A 22,938-nucleotide genomic window follows, 5' to 3' on the forward strand; every position below is an offset into this window, starting at 1 on the left:
GCAGGTTTTGTCAAATGCAACACCGACGTTACTTTATTTACTGATGCGGGTCACTGCAGGATAAGAGCTGTGGTTAGGGACACGGATACATTTCTATTTTACAGCAGCAGCCTCATTGCGGGAACTAAAGATCTAAAGGTAGTGGAAGCACTGACTGTAAGAACGAGTTTGATTTGGCTAGCTAACTAGAACTATACACAAGTTGAGTTTGAGTTTGATGCCAAATTAGTTGTTGATGCGATTCACTCTTGCAAAAGAGATAACTCGGAGTTTGACTCAATTATTCATGACTGCAGAGTCATCCTTAGCTTCAATCTTAACTTTAAATTATTCTTTATATCTAGTTTAGCGAATAGGGCTGCACATTTAGTAGCTAGGCATGTCTATTTCAATGCTAGTGACTTTTTTTTATCTATTGTAATGCCGACTTAACTGTCAGATGTTATTCTTGAGGATGTTAATCCTGTTTTATGAAGTTCGATTTGGGTTAAAAAAACAAACTAGTAATATTTTGTTAAATATTAATAAGTATTATACATTAATTGAATTATCTACGTTAATATTAAACTTTGAAAAATTAAGTATTAATAATATAAAACATGATATAAAAAAACAAATTAATTATCCTAAAGACATATTAAAGAATGAATGAAGAGTGTGTTTGTAATATTAATGGTTGTGTATGAAATAATTATTGAATTACAAATAGCTCCTCAAAGTTGTCATTTAGTGTTAGTTTAGTCCAAATCAAATTTTAAGTATCAATTAGATCTTGAAATTGGCAATAATTGATAAATCTGATCTAAATTTATTAAATTTTAGGTGGTAAAACTAACTGTATATAGACTAATTTATCAAATTTGGATAACTTAACAAATATCTAACTTCAATTTGGACTAACCCGACTATAACTGATGATTTCAGGGACCATTTTGATAATTAATTCAATAATTATTGTTGGCCCTGTACTTTTTCTTTGATAGAAATTGTTGGCCCTGTACTTGGATGTACAGAAGACGTATTTTTTTTATTTTTTTATTTTCATTTTCAAAGAAAAAAAGAAGAAACCCTTGAAGTCATAAACAGTTGCAGGCAGCAGGAGCAGAGGAACAAGACTGGGAAAAGAAAGAGAAAATAAAAGTCATCACAGACACGAGAATTAGACTGTGCAAGTGCAACTTCACCTCGCCGCATCAGCCACCTCTTTCACACGTGCCACCTCCTCCACGCCACCTCTTCAGATCTATAACATCAAATTAAACAAGAAACTAAAATTAAGAACACTTGATTCTTCATTGAATCTCAAATTAATTTACATTTCCCGCTAATTCCAAAACATCACCTAATCTAAACTAATATCCTCATTTACACAAAACAAACCCACATAATTTTCCCCCAATTCATCAAAAACCTCTATTCAAGGGCTTTGATCTGAAGATTCAGGTGCATTTTCACCACTTTCACCCAATTTCTCACCATTTTCACCCAATTTCACTTCATTTTCCCCCAATTTCACACACTTTTCATTGCAACAACAGCTTTTCGTACTACTACTATCTCCAAAAGAAGACGATCTACTAGACATTGGAGTAGCCAAGAAAGTCGGTTTAAGTTCACCAGCCATAATAACCAAAATCTTCTCTTCAAAAACCACAGGTTGTTTCTGAGCATCACCATTCTTACTCTCTCCTTCTCCGCTCTCCAAATCTCTATCTCCGTCGTCGTTTTCGTTGCCCAAATAACCAGAGAGTTTCCAGTAAGAACAGGCGAGAATAAGAAGAGCAAAAGCAATTAGACCGAGCATGGCGGCTAAGCCGCCGAACAAGTATGGAACAGGGGAATGCCATGGTGAACGCTGTACGCCGCCGATTGCTGAAGTCGGTACTACTGATCTTTCGGCTGTTACGTTGAAGGGCTCTCTGGCTGCCATTGTTGTTTAAATCTTGAAGAAACAGAGAGAGAAAAAGGTGGAAAGAGGTTTGAGAGATGAAGGAAGGATGGGATGGAGAGAGGGATATTTATAGCAGGGAGATCAATTTAATTTTAAGGGTATAATTGCCTTTTTGTTGTTTTAATCAATTTTAAAATATTATTACATTTAGCATAGTAATTTATTTCAGATATATGTGTATGTCATCATGTTCAATAGAATACTCTGTTTAATTCCCCATCTGAATTTATGTGGATTATATACTATAATATATATTCTTATAACATCTATGTTTTTTTTATTAAAGGTGAGTGGGAGCATCCATAATGTTGATTCATTTAAAAGTATAGATAATATCTTCTATCAAAAAAAAAAAGATAATATCCTGTTAGTTTTATTTGCAAATATAAAAGTAAGTTTTATTTTTTTATTTTTTTAGAAAAAAACATGTGTTCTACTCTATTAATAATAAAGAATAAATATGATTAACGGTGTTAGTTTTCGATTATGTCTGGATGTAAAATAAGAGTGTGGAGAAGCTCATATTTTGAAATATAAGATGTGATTAGTTAAATTTATATACTATACTTAAAATGAAAAAAATCAAACACATTTTTTTATCATATGTTTTCATTTTGTTGATTTTTATTTTATTATTTTTTATCTACCTATTATTATATTTAAATTTTCATTTAACTATTTTTAAGTTCCACATAAATGATTGTGATTTAAGTAGATATTTAAATTTTTATTTAACCATTTTTAAGTTCCACATAAATGATTGTGATTTAAGTAGATATTTTTTTTTATCACTGTCCTGTATATAAATTGTTAGATCTTCGAGATTACAACAATATCTATTTAGATGCGTTTAATTTACCTACTATAACTTAAAATGAAAAAAATCAAACACATTTTTTTTATCATATGTTTTCATTTTGTTGATTTTCATTTTATTATTTTTTATCTTCCTATTATTAGATTTAAATTTTCATTTAGCCATTTTTAAGTTCCACATAAATGATCGTGATTTAAGTAGATATTTAAATTTTTATTTAGCCATTTTTAAGTTCCACATAAATGATTGTGATTTAAGTAGATATTTTTTTTTATCACTGCCCTATAAATTGTTAGATCTTCGAGATTACAACAATATCTATTTAAATGCATTTATTAAGGAAGTGTCAGTAATGAAAATCAGATTGTCATAATCTTTTTCATAGTTATATATAAATTATTAGATTTTTTTTAATTGATAAATTATTAGATTTATATAATTACATTATATTTTATTTAAATTCATTTATTTAATAAATATTAATAATAAAAAATTAGATTGTGATTGTCCTTTTCATAGTTTTAAATTTCTAAAAAATTAAGATTTTATTCTAGTGTAATTGATAGTTATTTTATGCATAAATTTTCTTTTCATAGATTTTTTTTTTCTTTTGTGAAATTTCTATATGTAGATAAATTAACTTATATTTATAATGTGATTCATTTCTTTTTATATTTCCAAACAAAATCTATTAAATATCAAGGGTCGGATAAAAATTTAGCACATGACTGCTGAAAAGTTAAAGACAAGCCTGAATGACGTGACACATTAACTTGTTAACTTGACTAATACAACATAATGGAATGTTGACTTTTGGTCATGTGATATGTTAGATTGATGACATGACATGTTAATTAGGTGATATGTCATATTAACAATATGATGTACCAAACGATGTTAGTTGAATTCTTTATTTCGTTACCTTGTAAAGCGCATGCCCTCTTTTCTTATAAAAAACTACATTTTTCTATTTACAAATCGATTAAACCATAACAGTTTTGTTTATACTTTCCCTTAATTCCAAAACTAAATAAAATAAATAATTTTTATAAAAATTAAATGTATAATATTTCGTGTATTATATATATATTAGAAGAAGTTTAGGGATACGATGAATTTGTCAATGTTGGAGAAAGTTTCAAAACCATAAATAGTTCAATAATTATTATGAATCTACTTTAGAGTCGATCCTTCTTTCGCTTGCGTCTATCCTGTTTCAATAAAATGCGAGAGCCCTTATTTAAGGTGTTTGATTGGAGTCGGTTGATCGCGTCCAAATGAGATGCTACAAAAATCTCTTTTCTATTGGCAAAGGTTTTTCACTTTTTTTGAAACTTTTTTTTTTTTTTCTAGTAGATTTTATTCTTTTTTATCTACCTTTTGTTATGTTCATATAATTTCATTTAGTCATTTTTAAGTTTAATGTAAATAACTGTGATTTAAGTAAATAACTAAAACTGTCCTATATATAAATTGTTAGATCTATAAGATCACGATAATATCTATTTAGATTCGTTTATCTATAAAGTATCAATAATGAAAATTAGATTGCGATTTTCTTTCTCAGAATTTTAAATTTCCAAAAAATAAAATTTCATTCTAGGGTAGTTCATAGTTATTTTATTATAAATTTTATTTTTTTATAGATTTTTTCCTTTTGTGATTTATCTTTATCAGTTGTTTCTCTTTATAGTTTCAAAAAATTACATTAGATATCAAAGGTCAGATAAAAATTTAGTACATGGCTGCCAATTTTTTTTAGAAAAACTTGAATGACGTGAATATTGACTTTAATAACATAACACATTAATTTGTTAACTTTGCTAATGAGGCATAATGAAATATTGACTTTTATTAATGTCACATATTAAAGTAATGACATGACATGTTCATTAAATGACGTGTCATATTAACTCGATGATGTCTCAATCAATGTTAATCACATTCCTTATTTTGCTAACTTGTAAAGCGCATGTCTACTTGTGAAAAATAAAACCACATTTCTTTATTTGCAAATCGATGAAACTACAGAGGTTTTATTTGTACTTTTCTCTTAATTTTATAACTAAATAAATTAAATAATTTTTATAAACATTAAATGCATAATTATGTGTATGTATATCCATAAAAAAAGTTCAACAATGATAATACAAGGGTGTTGCTTCTTACCGCTCCCATTTGGACAATTTTACCCTTTTGAAAAAAATTAATTTTTGAAAAAAAAAACGTCAAATTTGGTCTAGGTTGGTGCTAGACCCGCCCAGCCAATGGGCTGGGCGGATCCAGCACCCGCCTAGCCATGGTTTGGGCGGATCCGCCCAGACCATGGCTAGGCGGGTGCTGGATATGCCCAGCCCATTGGCTGGGCGGGTCTAGCACCCACAGACCAAATTTGGGCCTATGCACAATCCTATACTTTTTAGTGATGAAAAATACAAAATTCTTTAATTTTTTATGACGAAAAATGCAAATCGTCACAAAAAATATGCATTATGTTCATGATTTTTTTGACAAAAAAATGTAAATTTATTGTTTCCGACTCATAATCATCAATTTTCGAGATTCAAATTGTCGCATATCAATTATTTTCATAATTTCAATTATTATTGTTCGAGTTTGTGATTTTAGAGAAAGAATTTTTAGTTTTTTTTATCAAAATTATGAAAAGGGCAAAAAAGTCCAAATGAAGGCGGTAACAGTAATTAGGAGGCGGTATGAAGCAAATCACTAATATAATGGAATCCAAATGAGATGCCAAAAAAAATCCATTCTTTATTATCATATATTTTCACTTTGTTTGAAATTCGTTTTTTTTATTAGATTTTTTTTATCTGCTTTTTGTCATATTCATATATTTTTTCAATTCATTTTAAGTTCAATGTAAATGACTATTAACTTTTGGTCATTGCCACATATAAATTCCTGAAATTATTATATCTACAGAACTACAGAAATATCTAATGTTATCAATAATGAAAATTAGATTGCGAATGAATCTTTCTCAAATTTATAATAAATTGTTAGATCCACATGATTACAATACTATTTATTTAGATTCATTTATGTAAAAAGTATCAATAATGAAAATTAGATTGCGGTTTTCTTTCTCACAGTTTTAAATTTCCAAAAAATAACATTCCATTTTACTGTAAGTTTTCTTTTTATAGACATTTTTTTCTTTTGTAAATTTCTTCTTGCATGTATGTTAATTTATATTTGCGATATGGTTCATTTTTCTTTATATTTTTAAAAAATGCTATTAAATATCAAGGGTTGGATAAAAATTTAGCACAATGCAGACAAAATGTGATGTGGGGCGTAAGATAGAACACGCGGAGCGTGAATCCGGAGCCAAGAGAAAGGAAGAAAACCATGCGGAAAGGGGATCACTAGGGCATTCCACGCAGAGCGTGTCGTCCGGTGCGCGGAACGTGGATCGAGCCTTTGAAGAGAACCAGCTCCAGGAGGTCAAGTACGCGGGGCGTACTCCCAAGGACGCGGAGCGTGAAGACCACATTCGAGAACCTTCAAGACCAGAGATGCACTCACGCGGAGCGTGCCTCATCCGAAGAATACTTCCTCCCCAAGTTCTTCATGCTATGGACCACTCCTTAATTACAATACTACCACTCCCTAATTACAACTCTACCACTCCTATATTTACACCTATGCCACCTCCTTATTATTATCCCATTTTACCCCTAACCTTTACTCTTTAATTAATTAGGTTAAGCTAGCCTTTTATGTAATTTGTCATTTAGGTTTGAGGTGATATAAATTCATCTCTTTCTCTTTGTAATGGTCAACTTTTATCAAATACAAAATATATCTTCTTTCTTGTGAAGTTTGTTAAGGTTTGAAACCTTCAACAATGGGGAGTCTTTGATTTCCTACGGATTTAGTCCGTAAAACCCGGGATTCACTCCTTCTAGTTTAGCTTCTATTGTAAAAGGTTTCGTGCTCTACCTTTAAAGAGCTCAGTAGAGAATTCAAAAAGCTCGGAACGCGTTCCGGGGACTAGACGTAGGCGAAGAGGCCGAACTAGGATAAGTCTGCTGAGTAATATCTTTCTAACCCTTAAACTCCTTTAATATATATTGCTTTCTATAAAACTGACTAAGTAAAGAACTCACGTTGAGTTAAGTTTACTAAGAAGCTGAGTTCAGGAATAGACTCTAAGTGCTATTTCCTGACTCAAGTAAAGAAGCAGACTTAGTCACAAGTTGACTAAGCTTGTGTCTTGAATCTACTTAGTGACGCTGTGTAAACCTTTTCATAAGAAAAGAAGTCAGCCTTAACGGATAAAATTTTAAATAGTTCCTATCCCCCCCTTGGAACTAACTTGTCACGTTATAAGGGACCAACAGTGCTGACCAGTCAGTGAGATATCCTAAACGGAAGGTCAGCTGTGACTTCTGTGGGGAAAATGGACACACTGTCCAAGTATGTCGTCATAAAATTAAATATGATGCTTTACCTGTTGAATCTAACAAACAAGGACCCAAAAAGAATTGGGTACCTAAAAATAACTAGCTATATTGCAGGTAAGCCTGAGATGTGCTGAGAAGTTAAAGATGTGGTACATTGACAGCGCATGCTCGAGGCATATGATTGGTGATGAAACTCTGTTCATCACACTTGTGCGTAAACGAGGTGGAAGTGTAAGTTTTGGAGACAAAAAAAAGGGTAAGATAGTAGGGTCAGGAACCGTTGGTGGTAATCCTACTATTGAGTCAGTCTCCCTAGTCAGTGGACTCAAATATAACTTACTCAGCGTAGCTCAGCTATGTGATAACGGGAGAAAAGTTATATTTGATGACACTGGATATAAAATACTCGAGGGTAAAACTAATGAGTTAATCTTAACTGCCCCTCGCATTGATAATGTCTTCATGCTGAACTTAGAAAAGAGATTTTCAAAAACTGTATGCTTAGTGTCAAAGGAATCCTGGCTATGGCACAGGAGACTTGGTCATGTAAGCATGGAACTCCTGGCCAAATTAGCAAGAAAGCAATTAGTTGAGGGACTGCCAGAACTTAAGTTCGAAAAAGATCAATTATGCAACGCTTGTCAAGCTGGAAAACAAACCAAACAATCTTTTCATAGTAAAAACATTGTCTCAACTAAGCGTCCATTAGAGTTACTACACTTGGATCTCTTCGGACCAGTCCAGCCGCTGAGCTTGGGTGGTAGGAGATTTTCCTTGGTCATTGTAGATGACTTTTCTCGGTACACTTGGATCATCTTGCTGAGTAGCAAGGATGAAACCTTTGAGACATTTTCAAATTTAGTAAGAAAACTTGAAAATGATAAAGACCTAAAGTTGGCTCACATCCGAAGTGATAATGGTGGAGAATTCAAAAACCAATAGTTTGTTGAATTCTGTGAAGCCAGCGGCATTGACCATAATTTCTCTGCTCCTAGAACGCCTCAACAAAATGGGGTTGTTGAAAGGAAAAACAGAACCTTGGTTGAAATAGCCAGGACAATGCTGAGTGAGCATAGGCTTCCAAAGTACTTTTTGGGAGAAGCTGTCAACACAGCTTGCTACATACTCAATAGGGCTCTAGTCAGACCCATATTGAAGAAAAATCCCTACGAACTTTGGAAAGGACGAAAGCCCAACATTGGATACTTTCGTGCCTTCGGTTGTAAATGTTTTATTCTAAATACTAAAGACAGCCTTGCTAAGTTTGATTCAAAAGCTGATGAAGCTATCTTTTTAGGCTACTCAACAAACAGTAAAGCATATAGAGTTTTCAATAAACGAACTCAGGTCTTAGAAGAGTCAGTACATGTTGAGTTCGATGAAACTAACCCTGCAGGAAAAGACAAGCCGCTGACTGAGGATGATCCATACTCAGCACCCGCTGACCAAGAAACAGCCGCTGAGTCACTGCCTCAAGGGCTGACCAAAGGTAAAAGTGAAACTCAAATTGTTTTCACTGACCAATCTACACCTGCAGAGATTGTTGAAACACAACCAGCACAAGACATCAATCTACCAAAAGAGATCAGAATACCAAGAGGACACTCAGAGAGTGTCATTCTTGATGCCGCCGAGAATACCCTGATGACAAGAAATCAACTCAGGAGATACCTCAGCAACGTAGAATTCGTCTCAGTTCAGGAACCAAAGAACTTCGTTGAAGCTGAGCACGATGAATTCTGGATGAGTGCAATGCAAGAAGAACTTGATCAATTTAGAAGAAATGAAGTATGGGACTTAGTGCCAAATCCAAGAAGCCAGAAGACCATAGGAACAAGATGGGTCTTCCGCAACAAGCTGGATGAACAAGGAAACGTGGTCAGGAACAAAGCAAGACTTGTAGCTCAGGGCTACAGTCAGTAAGAAGGTATTGACTATGGTGAGACCTTCGCCCCAGTGGCAAGGCTAGAGGCTATAAGAATTTTATGTGCATATGCATCTTATATGAATTTTAAATTATTCCAAATGGATGTTAAGAGTGCATTCCTTAATGGAGTTATAAGCGAGGAAGTTTATGTTAATCAACCTCCAGGGTTTGAGGATCCTAAGTTCCCAAACCACGTTTATAAACTTAAAAAGGCTCTGTATGGTCTCAAGCAAGCACCACGTGCTTGGTACGAGAGGCTGACCAGTTTCCTGCTGACTAGAAATTATGTCAGAGGTAAAGCTGATACAACCTTATTCATTAAGAGGAAGGGTAAAGATACCCTACTGGCTCAGATATATGTGGATGACATTATTTTTGGTGCCACTAACGAGTCAATGTGCAAGGAATTTAGTAAGCAGATGCAGACTGAGTTTGAAATGTCAATGATGGGAGAACTCAACTTCTTCCTTGGACTTCAAATCAAACAAGGGAAAAATGGCATCTTCATCAGTCAAACTAAATATGCCAAGGAGATATTGAAGAAGTATGAACTTGACAATTGCAAGCCAATATCTACTCCTATGGGCACTGACACTGTCCTCTACGATGACGAAAATGGTAAGTCAGTGGACAGCAAATTGTACCGAGGTATGATTGGTTCTCTACTTTACTTAACTGCTAGTAGGCCGGACATTCAGTTCTCAGTATGTTATTGTGCTAGATATCAATCTAACCCTAAGGAATCTCATTAGATAGCTGTAAAAAGAATCCTTAGATATTTGCAAGGCTCAGTGAATGCAGGTTTATGGTATCCCAATACTTATGATTTCACACTTATTGGATACACTGACTACGGACGAGACAAACTTGAACGAAAAAGCACCTCAGGACGATGTCATTTTCTTGGGAGTTGTCTTGTATCTTGGTTCAGTAAGAAGCAGTCGTCAGTAGCCTTGTCAACCACTGAAGCTGAGTACATTGCTGCTGGAAGCTGTGTTGCTCAAGTCCTCTGGATTAAGCAACAGCTTGAAGACTATGGTGTTCAGACTAAAACAATTGAATTCAAATGTGGCAACAAAAGTGCAATTGACCTATCAAAGAACCCAATCCAGCACACCAGGATGAAGCATGTTAGCATAAGACATCACTTCATTAGAGACCATGTACTCAAGGGTGAGATCAAGCTGACCTATGTCCCAACGGATGAGCAGCTTGCGGATATCTTCACAAAGCCACTGGCTTATGAGCAATTAAACATACTGAGAGAAGCTATTGGTATGTTTAATTGTTAAGCCCAAAATATACCTAATATATCATCAATAATTACATCAATATTGCTACGAATTTGTGCTATTTATACCTGTTTAGAATGCTTTTACTCTCGAATATGTTTCTTTCTTGCGAGGTATGTAAATATTTGGTAAAATCCAAATAGGAACGAAAAGAGCTTAAAAACAGAATAAAAACCCTACAAAAAGAGTCAGAAACAACGAAGATCAATTACACCTAAACGAGGACAAAGACGAAGTCAGAAACAGAAGAAAATGTCACATTCTCGGTTGAGGAAACAAGATTCTCTGTAGAGAATTTATAAAAGCCGCGACCGAGAATCTCAAATTCTCGGTCGCGACACGCGTTTTTCAGCAGCTCCTTCCCTTCGTTCGAAGACCAAATAAATGCTCCCCTATTCTCGGCCGAGAATTAAATATTATCGATAAGTGCAGAAATTCGTCCAAGTACAATGAACACATGTTTAAACTAAAGAAACGCGTTCGTTTGGGTGGATAAAGACGTCCCTTCACAACGGATACGATCCTTCACAACGGACACGGCACTTCAACCACGACTCGTCAACATCTATAAATAAAGAGTTGATGAAGAGTTGGAAAGATATAGAAGAAAGAGATTAGTATAGAATTTATGCAGAAATTCCGAGTCAAGTGATTCAGAATTTATATTTCATTTCTGTAAAAAGCAATATGATGTACACACATTGTTTATTCAATAATAACAAACACATTAGCGTTTAGATTTGTTCATATTAGTTTACATTTTGGTAGTAGATAGACCAGTCTCTATTCCGAAGATTCAACGAGAAGATTGAGTAGAGAATCCGCCCCTGAGTCTGACAAACTCTAACGAAACCCAAGGAAAGGATTGAAAACCCGTTCACTTGCACGCCGTCGAATGTTTTCATGCTCCTTGTTCTCTGTAAACTTGTATCAATTTATATTTCATCTAATAAAGTCCGTTCTATTCGATAGATTTTCATGCAGCATTTTGGTAAAGGATCCGAAGTGGATTGCCGGTGTTTTCATTAAAACGTAGTTTAATTCAAAATCTTTACAAGGAAACTTTGTTGAACACTTAGACAAATTATTATCTCGAAAGAGTTTTAATTTGGTTAAGGTAGCGATCTAACCCGACCGTAGGAGGATTGACTACAGTTCAAAGCCTAAAAATTAGAGGTTCCGTCATTTATTTCATCGTTATAATTTATACAAAGTTTAAAGTTGTTTTCTTTGCTTAATGTAAACGAATACATTTGTTTACTTTTCTAAAGAACTAAACAATCCTGTTTTGTAAATTCATTCCTAAATCAGAAGTATTTTCTAACATTTGTTATTCTCTATTCTAATTCTCATTCTAGCGATTTCAAAACCAAATCCGATTTAATGATTTTCCATATTATAAAGTTTAAAAGTATATTTAACCAATTCAAAATAAGTTTTTGTTAAAAAACGTTCCCTGTGGGATCGATATCTTTTATTACTACAAGCGTATACCGTGCACTTGCAGAAATCGCTCAACATTAATCCTCTTCAGTAAATTCCAAGTATAATGTGTGATATATGCATAATGAGTTGATTACCATGCTGAGTGATTTATGCTAAATCAATGTCTATTACATGCTGAGTAGATATACACACTGAGTGATTAAACACGCGAATTATTCCTTGCATAGAATTGACTACTTAGAACATTAGACGTTTGAAATCTTTAACACTGAGTAAAGATCCGTTGCAAAATTAAATGCAAAACACGCGAATTAAATAGCCATCTAGGATGACGTAAGTGCAATAATTAGAAGATACATGCGCCGAATGTGTCATAAATGCTAGAATCTTTGTCGATTGAGGATCTCGAGGTCAAACGGACAACCCAACGCTTTAGATCAACTCGACACCTCTATAAATAGTGGACGAATTCCCACTTTTATCTCTTTACGCTTAGAAATCTCTATTATTCCTATCTTCTCTTCTCTAAAAATTCCCAAACTTCCCAAACTTCTCTAAGAATCATGACAAAAGTTTCTCAGAATGTCTCCGGTGCCGGTTACGCCGATAATCGCTCCGATGAAAACCCTTCATCTCTTGCCCAGTGTGACCACTCTAAGGTCACCACACCGAGCAAGCAAACTAAGGCTTACTAAGCTACATCCTCGAAAGGGAAACAAAAGCAGGACAAGGCAAAGAAACCAGTGGAACGCACTTACTCCTTGGTTTACGAGAGTGTTAGGGGATATAAGGTTGACCACTCTCGCTGGTTTTCTAAGGGGTTTGTGGAAGCTGAGCAACCCTTTTGTGAATGGATCTCAAAGAACGGCTGGACCGAGCTGTTCTCGATTCGAGATGCCACCTATCCTGAGTTAGTGAAGGAATTCTACGCTAACCTAAGAGTCGCCAATGACAACCGGGACTACTTGGTTTCCAAGGTTCAAAGGAAGGATATCTTCATCAACCCTTCGTACCTTGCCTCACTACTAAAGCTCAAGAACGAAGGAGCAATACTCAGAAAATCGGGTGATCAAGACAAGATTGACTATCCCGTTGAATTCTGTAAACCCGTTGATCACGTCGGAGAAATATCCAGCTCTTCCATGGGTCAGCATCAGAAGATGGCCCATTATATACTGACCAACTACATCTTCCCCAAGATCAACTGCACCAGCTCATCGACGAATTTCGAGCAGTGTTTCATTTATCATATGCTAAACTACCTGCCTATTAATATGCCAGTCTTTCTAATTGCTGGTTTCCAAAGAAGCACTGGAACCCTTAGATTAGGCTCCCTCATTACCAGGATCCTCAAGGATCATCAGGTGAGTCTGGTTAAGGAAATCAACGTCTGGGGAACCGAGATTACAGCTGCTCCCCTGTTCGGCCTGGCATACGACCAACCGATTGTGCCCAAGAAAGGGAAAGGGGCGCTGTTCAGGACACTGAGGGAATGGTGACTAGAAAGGGAAAGAAAGAAAGGACAGTTCAAGCTGACAAGAAGAGGAAAGCTGTTCAAAGCCCTTCTCAAGAAGCTAAGTCTCCTCCGAAGAAGATTAAGTTTGTATCCAGAGGAACTAAGCCTCAAGTGGAACAAGGACAGGCTGAGCCTAAGTCAGCTGAGAAAAGACCAAGGCAAGCTGAGCCTGAGGTAGAAGAAAGAGAGGACATTGATGAGCAACCATTGAGAAAGAAGAAGAAGATCTCTTCTGGATTAAGTCCGATTAATGCCCTTCCCACTGACTTCGTCATTCCTGCTGACTCACACTTTGCACGGAGTCAATGCATTGACGCTGAGCAACCGTCTGATGAACAGGAAGAAGACGAACAATTGGGTGGTCAGTTTGAAGAAGAAGAACTGGATGATCAGTTTGAAGAAGAAGAACTGGGTGGTCAGGTTGACACTAAGGAGACTGTGGATGTTGAGCAATATGAACCATCCTACACTGAGCTGGTTGATGATGAAGCTGAGCCAACAACACATGATCACGCTGATCAAGGGGCACCTTCACCTACTGACTCAGTCGAGTCCATTCCTGCTGACCCCACTCCTCAAAAGACCAAGAGATTAAGGAGACCGAAGAAGAAGGCACAAAAATCCCCTGGCATTGACCTTCTACATGACTCACCACTAAGGGATCCTATCACTTATCTCTCAGCTAAGCAGTTCAAGTTCTTCTCCAATCCTCCTGAGTCTCCACCAGAGCAACATGAAAATCAAGCCTCTGTTTCTCAGCCAAAGGAACATGCCGACTCAAATGCTTCAAAAGAACAAGTCTATACCGAGCAAGTGCTCGAAGTTCCTGCTCCTCAACATGTTGAGCTAGCCAAGGAAATACCTGCTCAGGTCAGTGCTAAAACAACTCAGCCTCCTCAAACCAGTCAGCTTCAGCCTGACTCTGAGCAAGTACAAACTTCTACCAATCAACTATCTCCCCCAACCACAAGTGCAGAACATAAATTCAAGACCAGCCGCTGATCATGCTGGAACTTCTAATATTGAGCAGAACCAAACACCACCTCCACCATCTGGTTCTACTCGTCTTCCGGCATCTGGGCCAACAAATGATGGATCCTTCAGCTATCTTACCGCCTCTGAGTCTGGTCGAAGAATCATTGACTCAGCTCAAGCCCTTCTCCAGGACCTTCATCAAACAACCACCGATGCCGCTGGGTCTATTAATGTTGAGCCAACTCAGTTTTCGTCTGTCACTCAGCTTCTCACAGAGATTAAAGGTCTTAAGGATCTTCTGAGCGTCATGACTTCACTTCAGTCTCAACAGCCTAGGCAGGAATCAATAACCAAGCTGGCCGAACTCCAGCTGACTATGGTCAATCACTTGAACTCTCTACAGGGTCAATTTCATTCTCTGTCAGCTGCGAACACTATGTATGCAACTTCCGTTGAAGTTCATCAACTCTTCCACCAGCTTTACACTGAGCAAGCCAAAACCAACCATCAACTCTCTTCCTCCTCCCAATGCTCCATTGAGCAAATTAGCGAGGCTGTTCGTCTACTCAACTTGAGTAAGGACGAGATGGAAACTGACCAACTAAAAACGAATGAGCTGCTGCAATACTCCAACTCCATCTTCAAACACGTGCGCCATTCAAATGCCCAACGTCAGTATTATGACTCGGCACTGCTTAAGATGTTTCATCAAGCCTTTGCCATGCTGACTGACACTATCACTTGTGTTGGAAAGTCTCAGGAATACATCCTGAGTGTGCTCAGTGCCTCGGCCATCAGGGTTCCCCGTGAAATCTTGGATGATGGTATTCCTGTTTTTGACGGTATCAATGAAAGCACATGCAAGCTTAAAGCATTTTTAGCACGATTAACTCATGCTGCTATTCATGACACTTTCATTCCTCCTCGACCCGATGATGGCAAAACGGGGGAGAAAGAATAGGCTGAAAGAACTCAGCATCAAGGCGAAGGAAGTCATCAGAAACAAAAAGGAAAAGCCAAAATTGTGCATTCTTCCCAAGTCATCTGTTGTGTTGACTTTAATTCAAAACAATGCTTGCATCTTTTATTCATACTGACTACTTTTATGTGATGCTTACTTATGTTTTGTGATACATGTTAAACACATCTTCATTAAATCAACTGTGCAAATTGCCTACATTGCTTTATGATTGTCTGCTGTGTTGATCAATATGTTGACCACTTCTTATATGTTCCCTTAACTAAAACTCATTGAAAAAATAAATACTCACCGCTCTTTGATATCTAAATCTTCCGCACAAACTGAGTTAAATAGAATATGTTCCATGAGCTGACCTTTTTCTGAAAACTGACCTTAGACTTACTTGATTAAACATTGAAATGTTTAAAGTAAAACTAAGTCAGTAGCTCAACCCTTACGGGGGAGTAATTTGAGTAATACAAGGTCAACTATCATGGGGGAGCTCAACACTGAGTTCTTCACTGAATATTTTTGCCAACATCAAAATGGGGGAGTTTGTTGAAACACCTTTCCACATGATTTTGATTTCACAAAATTATTTAAGTAATGATAAAAATATTCTAACACATTAAACTTAAATGCTTTGATTTATTCATACTAATGTGTTTGTTCAATGTTGAGTTTATTTGTTTACAAGACATTAAGATAGAAAGCCTAAAGGCCCATAAGTGAGAGTCAAGCCCAAGTCAACAAATTAAGACCACACAGCCCAAGAAGACAAAACGCGGTTGTTCTATACAAAGGTCAAACTCAGCATGAAGAAGGATCGAGAAGCCTTCTCTCAATTGCTTCAAGATGAAGTTGCTGAGTGGAACGACAAGAAGTACAAGTCAGCGGCAGAACAGAATCAACTTTGAGACAAAGTAATTCCACTTTGGGTAAAGTTCAGAAGGCACAGGAAGCTATCTGGAAGACTTTGCCATAAATGTCGAGACATTCTGTTTAACGAACGAAAAGCTGCCGAGCACTGACGAAGACAGAAGATGCAAGAATCTCATTAGCCAACGACACTGAGCACGCCCTGAGTGACAACGACAGGAAGCCGTTTCCCTCCAACGGTTATTTCGAAATTCGAAATTACCAGTGCTTGAAGTGTCACTATATAAAGGCCTCTCATTTGCTTCAATCGATGTAGATCTTCAATTAGTCGAAACGCTGACCAAATTCATACTTGAAGTTCTGTGAGAAAAGCAAAGCAAAAATCTTACACCAATTTCCAATCATTGTGTAAAAGTCTAGAGTGATTTCAATTCATCTAAAGTGTCTTAGCAATTGTTGTTTAGGACAAAAACTTTATCATTTCTAGAAGAATAGAAATGAGAGGCTGAGTACTCGGTTATAGTACTCAACGGTAGTTATAGGAGTGAGTAGAGGTATAGAGGAAGGTACTCTTGTATACTCAGCTTCTATTGTAAAAGGTTTCGTGCTCTACCTTTAAAGAGATCAGTAGAGAATTCAAAAAGCTCGGAACGCGTTCCGGGGACTGGACGTAGGCGGAGAGGCCGAACCAGGATATGTCTGCTGAGTAACATCTTTCTAGCCCTTAAACTCCTTTATATATATTGCTTGCTATAAAACTGACTAAGTAACGAACTCACGCTGAGTTAAGTGTACTAAGAAGTTGAGTTCAGGAATAGACTCTAAGTGCTATCTCCTGACTCAAAGAAAGAAACAGACTTAGTCACAAGTTGACTAAGCTTGTGTCTTATAACTACTTAGTGCCGCTGTGTAAACCTTTTCTTAAGAAAATAAGTCAGCCTTAACGAACAAAATTTTAAATAGTTCTTATCCCCCTCCTTGGAACTAATCTTGTTACGTTATAAGGGACCAACACACCGGGGACAAGACACAAGTTGAGGTGTGGGGAGAGTTCATGACGAAAAGGAGAAGCCAACAACATATGGAGGGGATAACACCTACCAAGCACCATTCTTGTTCTATAGTTGAGTTGGGGGCCAACTCTTTTGAAGAAGAGGAGTATGATGAGGGCATTTTGCACTCGTATGCGGGGCGTAAGATAGAACATGCGGAGCGTGAATCCGGAGCCAAAAGAAAGGAAGAAAACCATGTGGAAGGGGGATCACTAGGGCATTCCACGCAGAGCGTGTCGTCCGGTGCGCGGGGCATGGATCGAGCCTTTGAAGAGAACCAGCTCCAGGAGGTCAAGTACGCGGGGCGTACTTCTAAGGACGCGGAGCGTGAAGACCACCTTCGAGAACCTTCAAGACCAGAGATGCACTCACGCGGAGCGTGAGCAGATATACGCGGGGCGTGCCTCATCCGAAGAATACTTCCTCCCCAAGTTCTTCATGCTATGGACCACTCCTTAATTACAATACTGCCACTCCCTAATTACAACTCTACCACTCCTATATTTACACCTATGCCACCTCCTTATTATTATCCCATTTTACCCCTAACCTTTACTCTTTAATTAATTAGGTTAAGCTAGCCTTTTATGTAATTTGTCATTTAGGTTTGAGGTGATATAAATTCATCTCTTTCTCTTTGTAATGGTCAACTTTTATCAAATACAAAATATATCTTCTTTCTTGTGAAGTTTGTTAAGGTTTGAAACCTTCAACAATGGGGAGTCTTTGATTTCCTACGGATTTAGTCCGTAAAACCTGGGATTCACTCCTTCTAGTTTAGCCAGAGAAGAAATATCTTTGTTAGTTTACGATTAAAACTTTCAAACAAAACCGATCTGTATCAAAATGGTTAAGATGAGCTTGAATAACGCGACACATTAAATTGTTAACATGCTAATGTAGCATAATGGAATGATGAATTTTAAATTGATGATCTGACATGTAAATTAGATTATTTGTCATATTAACTAAATAATGTATTAAACGATGGTAGTTAAATTTCTTATTTTGCTAAGTTGTAAAGTGCATGTCTTTTTTTGTGATGCGGGACATCTCCTTCTAGGATCGGGTCCGTACGAGGGAAGTCGGAGGAAGAACCAAGCACGAGCAACAAGCGATCAAAAAGTCAAAAACAGTGCCAAACAGCAGCTCAGGCACGCTCCGCATGGATTTGATATTGATCCGGAGAAAGTCCAGAAGGTCACATACACGGGGCTTGGATTTGGGCACGCTCCGCGTGGAATGAGTACTGATTCGGAGAAAAGTCCAGGAGGTCATATGTGCGGGGCTTGGATTGGGGCACGTTCCACGTGGAATTAGGCACGCCCCGCGTACCTTCATTTTAAGGAACTTGTTCCTTACTCCAGCTTCCTCCTTAATTACAATCCTGCCACTCTTTATTTACACCTTTGCCACTCTCTAATTACAACTCTACCACTTCTATATTTACACCCATGCCACCCCTTATTATTTAACCCAATTTACCCCTATCTTATTAGTTTGATCAGCTATGTTCTTTACCCTTTATTGTAATTTAGCAATTAGGTTTTAGATGATATAAATTCATCTCTTTCATTGTATTTCCTTAACTTTTATCAATACAAATTATGTCTTCTTCAAGAAGCTTGTTAAGGTTTAAGCCTTCAACAATGGGGATTTCTTATTCCTATGGATTTAGTCCATGAAATTGGGATTAACTCCTTCAAGTTTAGCTTGAGAAGAAACCTCTTTGTTAGTTTACGATTAAAACTAACCTGTCCCGAATTAATCTATATCATTTGGTATCAAAGCCGATCTTTTTCCTTAGCGGAGACTTCTTTCGACTATGGATCAACCAAGTTCATCTCTACCATTCGAAGTAATCGCCAACAAGGGATTGGAAAATCTCAAAGCCATGGTGAGAAGGTATCAAACGAGTTATAGGGAGGAATTTCGGGTGATAAATGAGCTAATGAGGAAGCTTACGGCACCCGTAGGGAGTCTCAAGTAAGAATACCGAAATAGCTCCCAACCAACCATGGAATTTCATCCTAAAGATCCATCACCAATCTTTTCTCCTTTACACATTGAAAAGGTAAATCCTAAACTTCCACTTTCTCATATTGAAGTTGTGGATAGTCCTATTGCTAGGAAGAGATTGGATGTGTGTGATGTGGTTTATCATGTTGAAGTGGATTTAGATTCTCATTGTGGATTTGTTGATAATAATGTTATGAATGAGAATGTGAGTTCATGTATGGATGAGGAAGAAGGAGTGTTGGTAGGTGAGGATGTTGGGGAAACCCATGTAGCAAGTGATGTTCCCCAAGTGTTTGATAAAATGCCTCTTAAGCATAATCTTATTTGTAAGTTTGAGGAAAGTGAAGGCATTACTCTTGAGGAAGGGGAGAGTGACTTTGGGCTTATTAATCTCTTTGAGGAGCATGATGAAATAAGTTTATGTGTAGAGATTGATGGCTATGGAGATGGGAGAGATGTTGGTGGTTCAACTATAGTTGGGTGTGACACGTCGTTTGGGTTGGGTAGCTATTCAAATAGTTTAGCCGACTTAAACTATAGGGAGAAGTGGAAGGAAACGAGAGGTCATGGGAAGAGATGGTTCGTGGATGAAGAGGGAAATGAATTTGAATACAACCATGAAGAAGAGGAGTTAGAAGAGGCAATTGATGAAGAGGAGAACCAATCCGAGAATGAGCTAGAAAGAAATGAGGAACGTGATTATTATGAAGGCGAATTCGAGGATGAGGTTGAAGAAAGAGAGCACGCTTCCGAAGATGAAATCTATGAGGATGGTGAACTTTGTCATGGTGCATATGAGTTTGATTATGATGAAGATGGTAGAGTTTACCATTAGGAGGATGAACGTCGAAGAGTTGAGTGGAACCGGTATGGGGCCGCTTATGAGGAAGACGAAGATGGGGTCTACTATGATGAGAGTGAGCATCGGTGTGTTGAGTGGGATCGGCACGGGGCTCCTTATGAAGATAATGAAGGTAGATTCTATTATGATGATGAGTTGGAGGATGTTGAATGGATCTACAATGAAGATATCTATGAGTATGATGGAGGTAGGTTCCATCATGAAGATGAGTTGGGAAATGTAGAGTGGGACCGAAACGAAGAAACTTATGAGTGTGATGAAGGTCGGTTCCGAGATAACTGTGAGTTGGGAAATGTTGGGTGGAACCGAAATGAAGACACTTGTGAGTATGATGAAGGTCGGTTCCGAGATGACTATGAGTCGGGAAATGTTGGGTGGAACCGAAATGAAGATGCTTATGGTGGTGAAGAAGATCGGTTCCAAGATTAAGATGAGTCGGGAAGTGTTGAGTGGAGCCAAGTTGAAGACACCTATAAAGTTGATGATGATGGCAATGATATCAATGTGTATTTGGTAACTAGGGTGCCAATGCCTAGTGAAGATGAGCATAGCCAACGTCATCGATTATTTAGAACTCGATGCTTAGTTCGTGGGAAGAAGTGTAAGATGGTGATCGACGGAGGAAGCCAAGTGAATATCATTAGTCGGTCCGCTATGAGTAAGTTTGAGTTGGTTCCCGAGCCACGTCCTAGACCTTACCACCTTGGTTGGGTCGACGAGGTGGAAAAACTTCAAGTTACTCATTGGTGTAAAGTTCTTTTCACTATTGGAGCTTACGGGGATGAAGCTATGTGTGATGTGGTGGAGATGGATGGTTGTGATGTGCTACTTGGTAGGCCATGACAATTTGATTGTGATGCCTCACATGTGGGAAGAAGCAACACCTACACCATACGCAAGGGCGGAGTCCGATATGTCCTTACACCTTTGAAGAGTTCTCCTAGTAAAAAAAGGGAGACCACTTTGGGAGATTGTCCAACTCGGGAGTTGAATGTGAATGGGTGCATTGGTGGAACGGGTGAGACATTGAATCATCTTGACTTGGGTTCCATGGGTGAGTTAACTAGTCTCTCTCCTAATGAAGTCAAATCCAAAGGGGAGCATGAGGTTGAGAAAGAGGAGAGCGAAGTTGGAAGTGAAGAAGTTGAGCCGATGTCCGAGGGTGATGAGTACGTGTCTTCCAACGAGCCACTTAAAGGGCTTCTTAAAGAGCTTCTACCTTTGAGGACGCTACCACATGACATAGCATGGGATCCGGGAGATAGTGCACCTACCTCTACGTATGGGGAGTTGAACTCTAAAAAGGAGGATGAAGGTTGCTCCATAATGCCTATTGATAGGACCGAGACACCTAGCACATGCCACATGCAAAGGAATAAAATCCCTTACTTGGTAAAATTTGAACTTATTCTTTTGTGCTTTGTTGAAATATTTGTGTTGGACTATTGGGTGTGTATGTTGAGGAAGAGCATTTCCTATGATGAGCCCATGAGAGGTGATCTTGTTGTGGGGAATGTGAGCTTTATGTTGAGGGAGAATCCTTTCTATGATGAGGCCATGATGGGTGATCTTGTAGTGAGGAATGTGGGCTTCGTTGATTATTTAATGAAGGGGAATGGCTTCCCGGGGAACATAGAAAAGATGGGAGGAAGTCAAGGCTTGGTAAACTCGGAACTTATTATTTTGTGCTTATTTGACATGTATGTGTGGGGGAATATGTGGTGCTTATTGAGGAAGCATCAACCCTATGAGGAGTCAATGAAAAGTAAGCTTGTGGTGAAGAGAATGGGTTTCGTGAAGTCTTTGATGAATGGGGATAGCCGTCCGAGAGATATTGAGAAGATTGAAGAAATTCAAGACTTGGGAAGTAATGGCCAAGTTAGTAAAGTGGCAAGTCTTGAAGTTCCAGGATTGTTAACCCAATATGATGGAGGAGCTAATCAAAGTGTGCTTGAGTTCACTATGAAGTGGGTTGACAAATATCGCCGGGATATTCCGTTTGATGTGGGCTATGGGCAAGGAGAGATTGAGCATGGTAGCTGAGTTAGTGGCATGTATGAAAGCGAAGGTCGGGCATATTCAAATCAAAATCATGTTTGTGTTGGGAAGAGTACTCAAGGGATCGCTCCAATTTGGGTTGATATATGGCACCGAGGCATGTCATTTGAGGTTGGCTATGAGCGAGTGGAGGTTGAGCCTAACACCCGGGTTGATGGCATGAGGTACATAGAGGTTCGGGAAATATTCGACTCAAGGCCATGTTGGGGTTTTGAATCGTATCTGTTAGGTTGATACATGTCGTCAGGACTTTCCATTTGAGGTAGGCCAAGAGCGGAAGAAGATTGAGTTGATTCCTCAAGTTTGTGATGGGGAGATCAAGAGGGTCCAATGGTGGTCGGTTCAACAAAGTAAGGGACGTTGGAAGACCATCCAAGCATTTGTTGGGAAGTGGTTTGACACGCTTTGCCAAGACATACCATTTGATGTTGGTAGAGCATCCGATATTGGTGGAGGTTCGAAGATGAATACCATGGAAGATGAAAGTCGGGGTGAGGCACTTGTTGAGATATGGGGAGAAGCTCGTGAGGAGAAGGTGAGTCCGGTAATATGTGGAGTGGACTTCTTGAATTCATCTCGAACAACACCTTGGTTCGATTTGAGGGCTTGGTTCTGCTCAAAACGAACACGTCTCATCAATGCGTGGCAAGCAACTTGGGCTCAAGTTCTTTTTCAGATAGAGTGTATGATACGGGGCATCTCCTTCTGGGATCGGGTCCGTACGAGGGAAGTCGGAGGAAGAACCAAGCACGA

At 38.0% G+C, this 22,938-nt stretch overlaps 1 protein-coding gene across 1 annotated transcript; it reads right to left on the minus strand.

Annotated features, from left to right (window-relative positions):
• Window positions 1–1,269: 1,269 nt before the first annotated feature.
• Window positions 1,270–1,999, minus strand: LOC136201935 (protein GLUTAMINE DUMPER 3). Its single transcript, XM_065992327.1, has one exon. The coding sequence runs from the start codon at window positions 1,928–1,930 to the stop codon at window positions 1,418–1,420; it is 513 nt and encodes a 170-aa protein (XP_065848399.1). The 5' UTR covers window positions 1,931–1,999; the 3' UTR covers window positions 1,270–1,417.
• Between the last annotated feature and the right edge of the window lie 20,939 nt (window positions 2,000–22,938).

This window comes from Euphorbia lathyris, chromosome 8 (assembly GCF_963576675.1).
Source record: "Euphorbia lathyris chromosome 8, ddEupLath1.1, whole genome shotgun sequence".
NCBI lineage: Eukaryota > Viridiplantae > Streptophyta > Magnoliopsida > Malpighiales > Euphorbiaceae > Euphorbia > Euphorbia lathyris.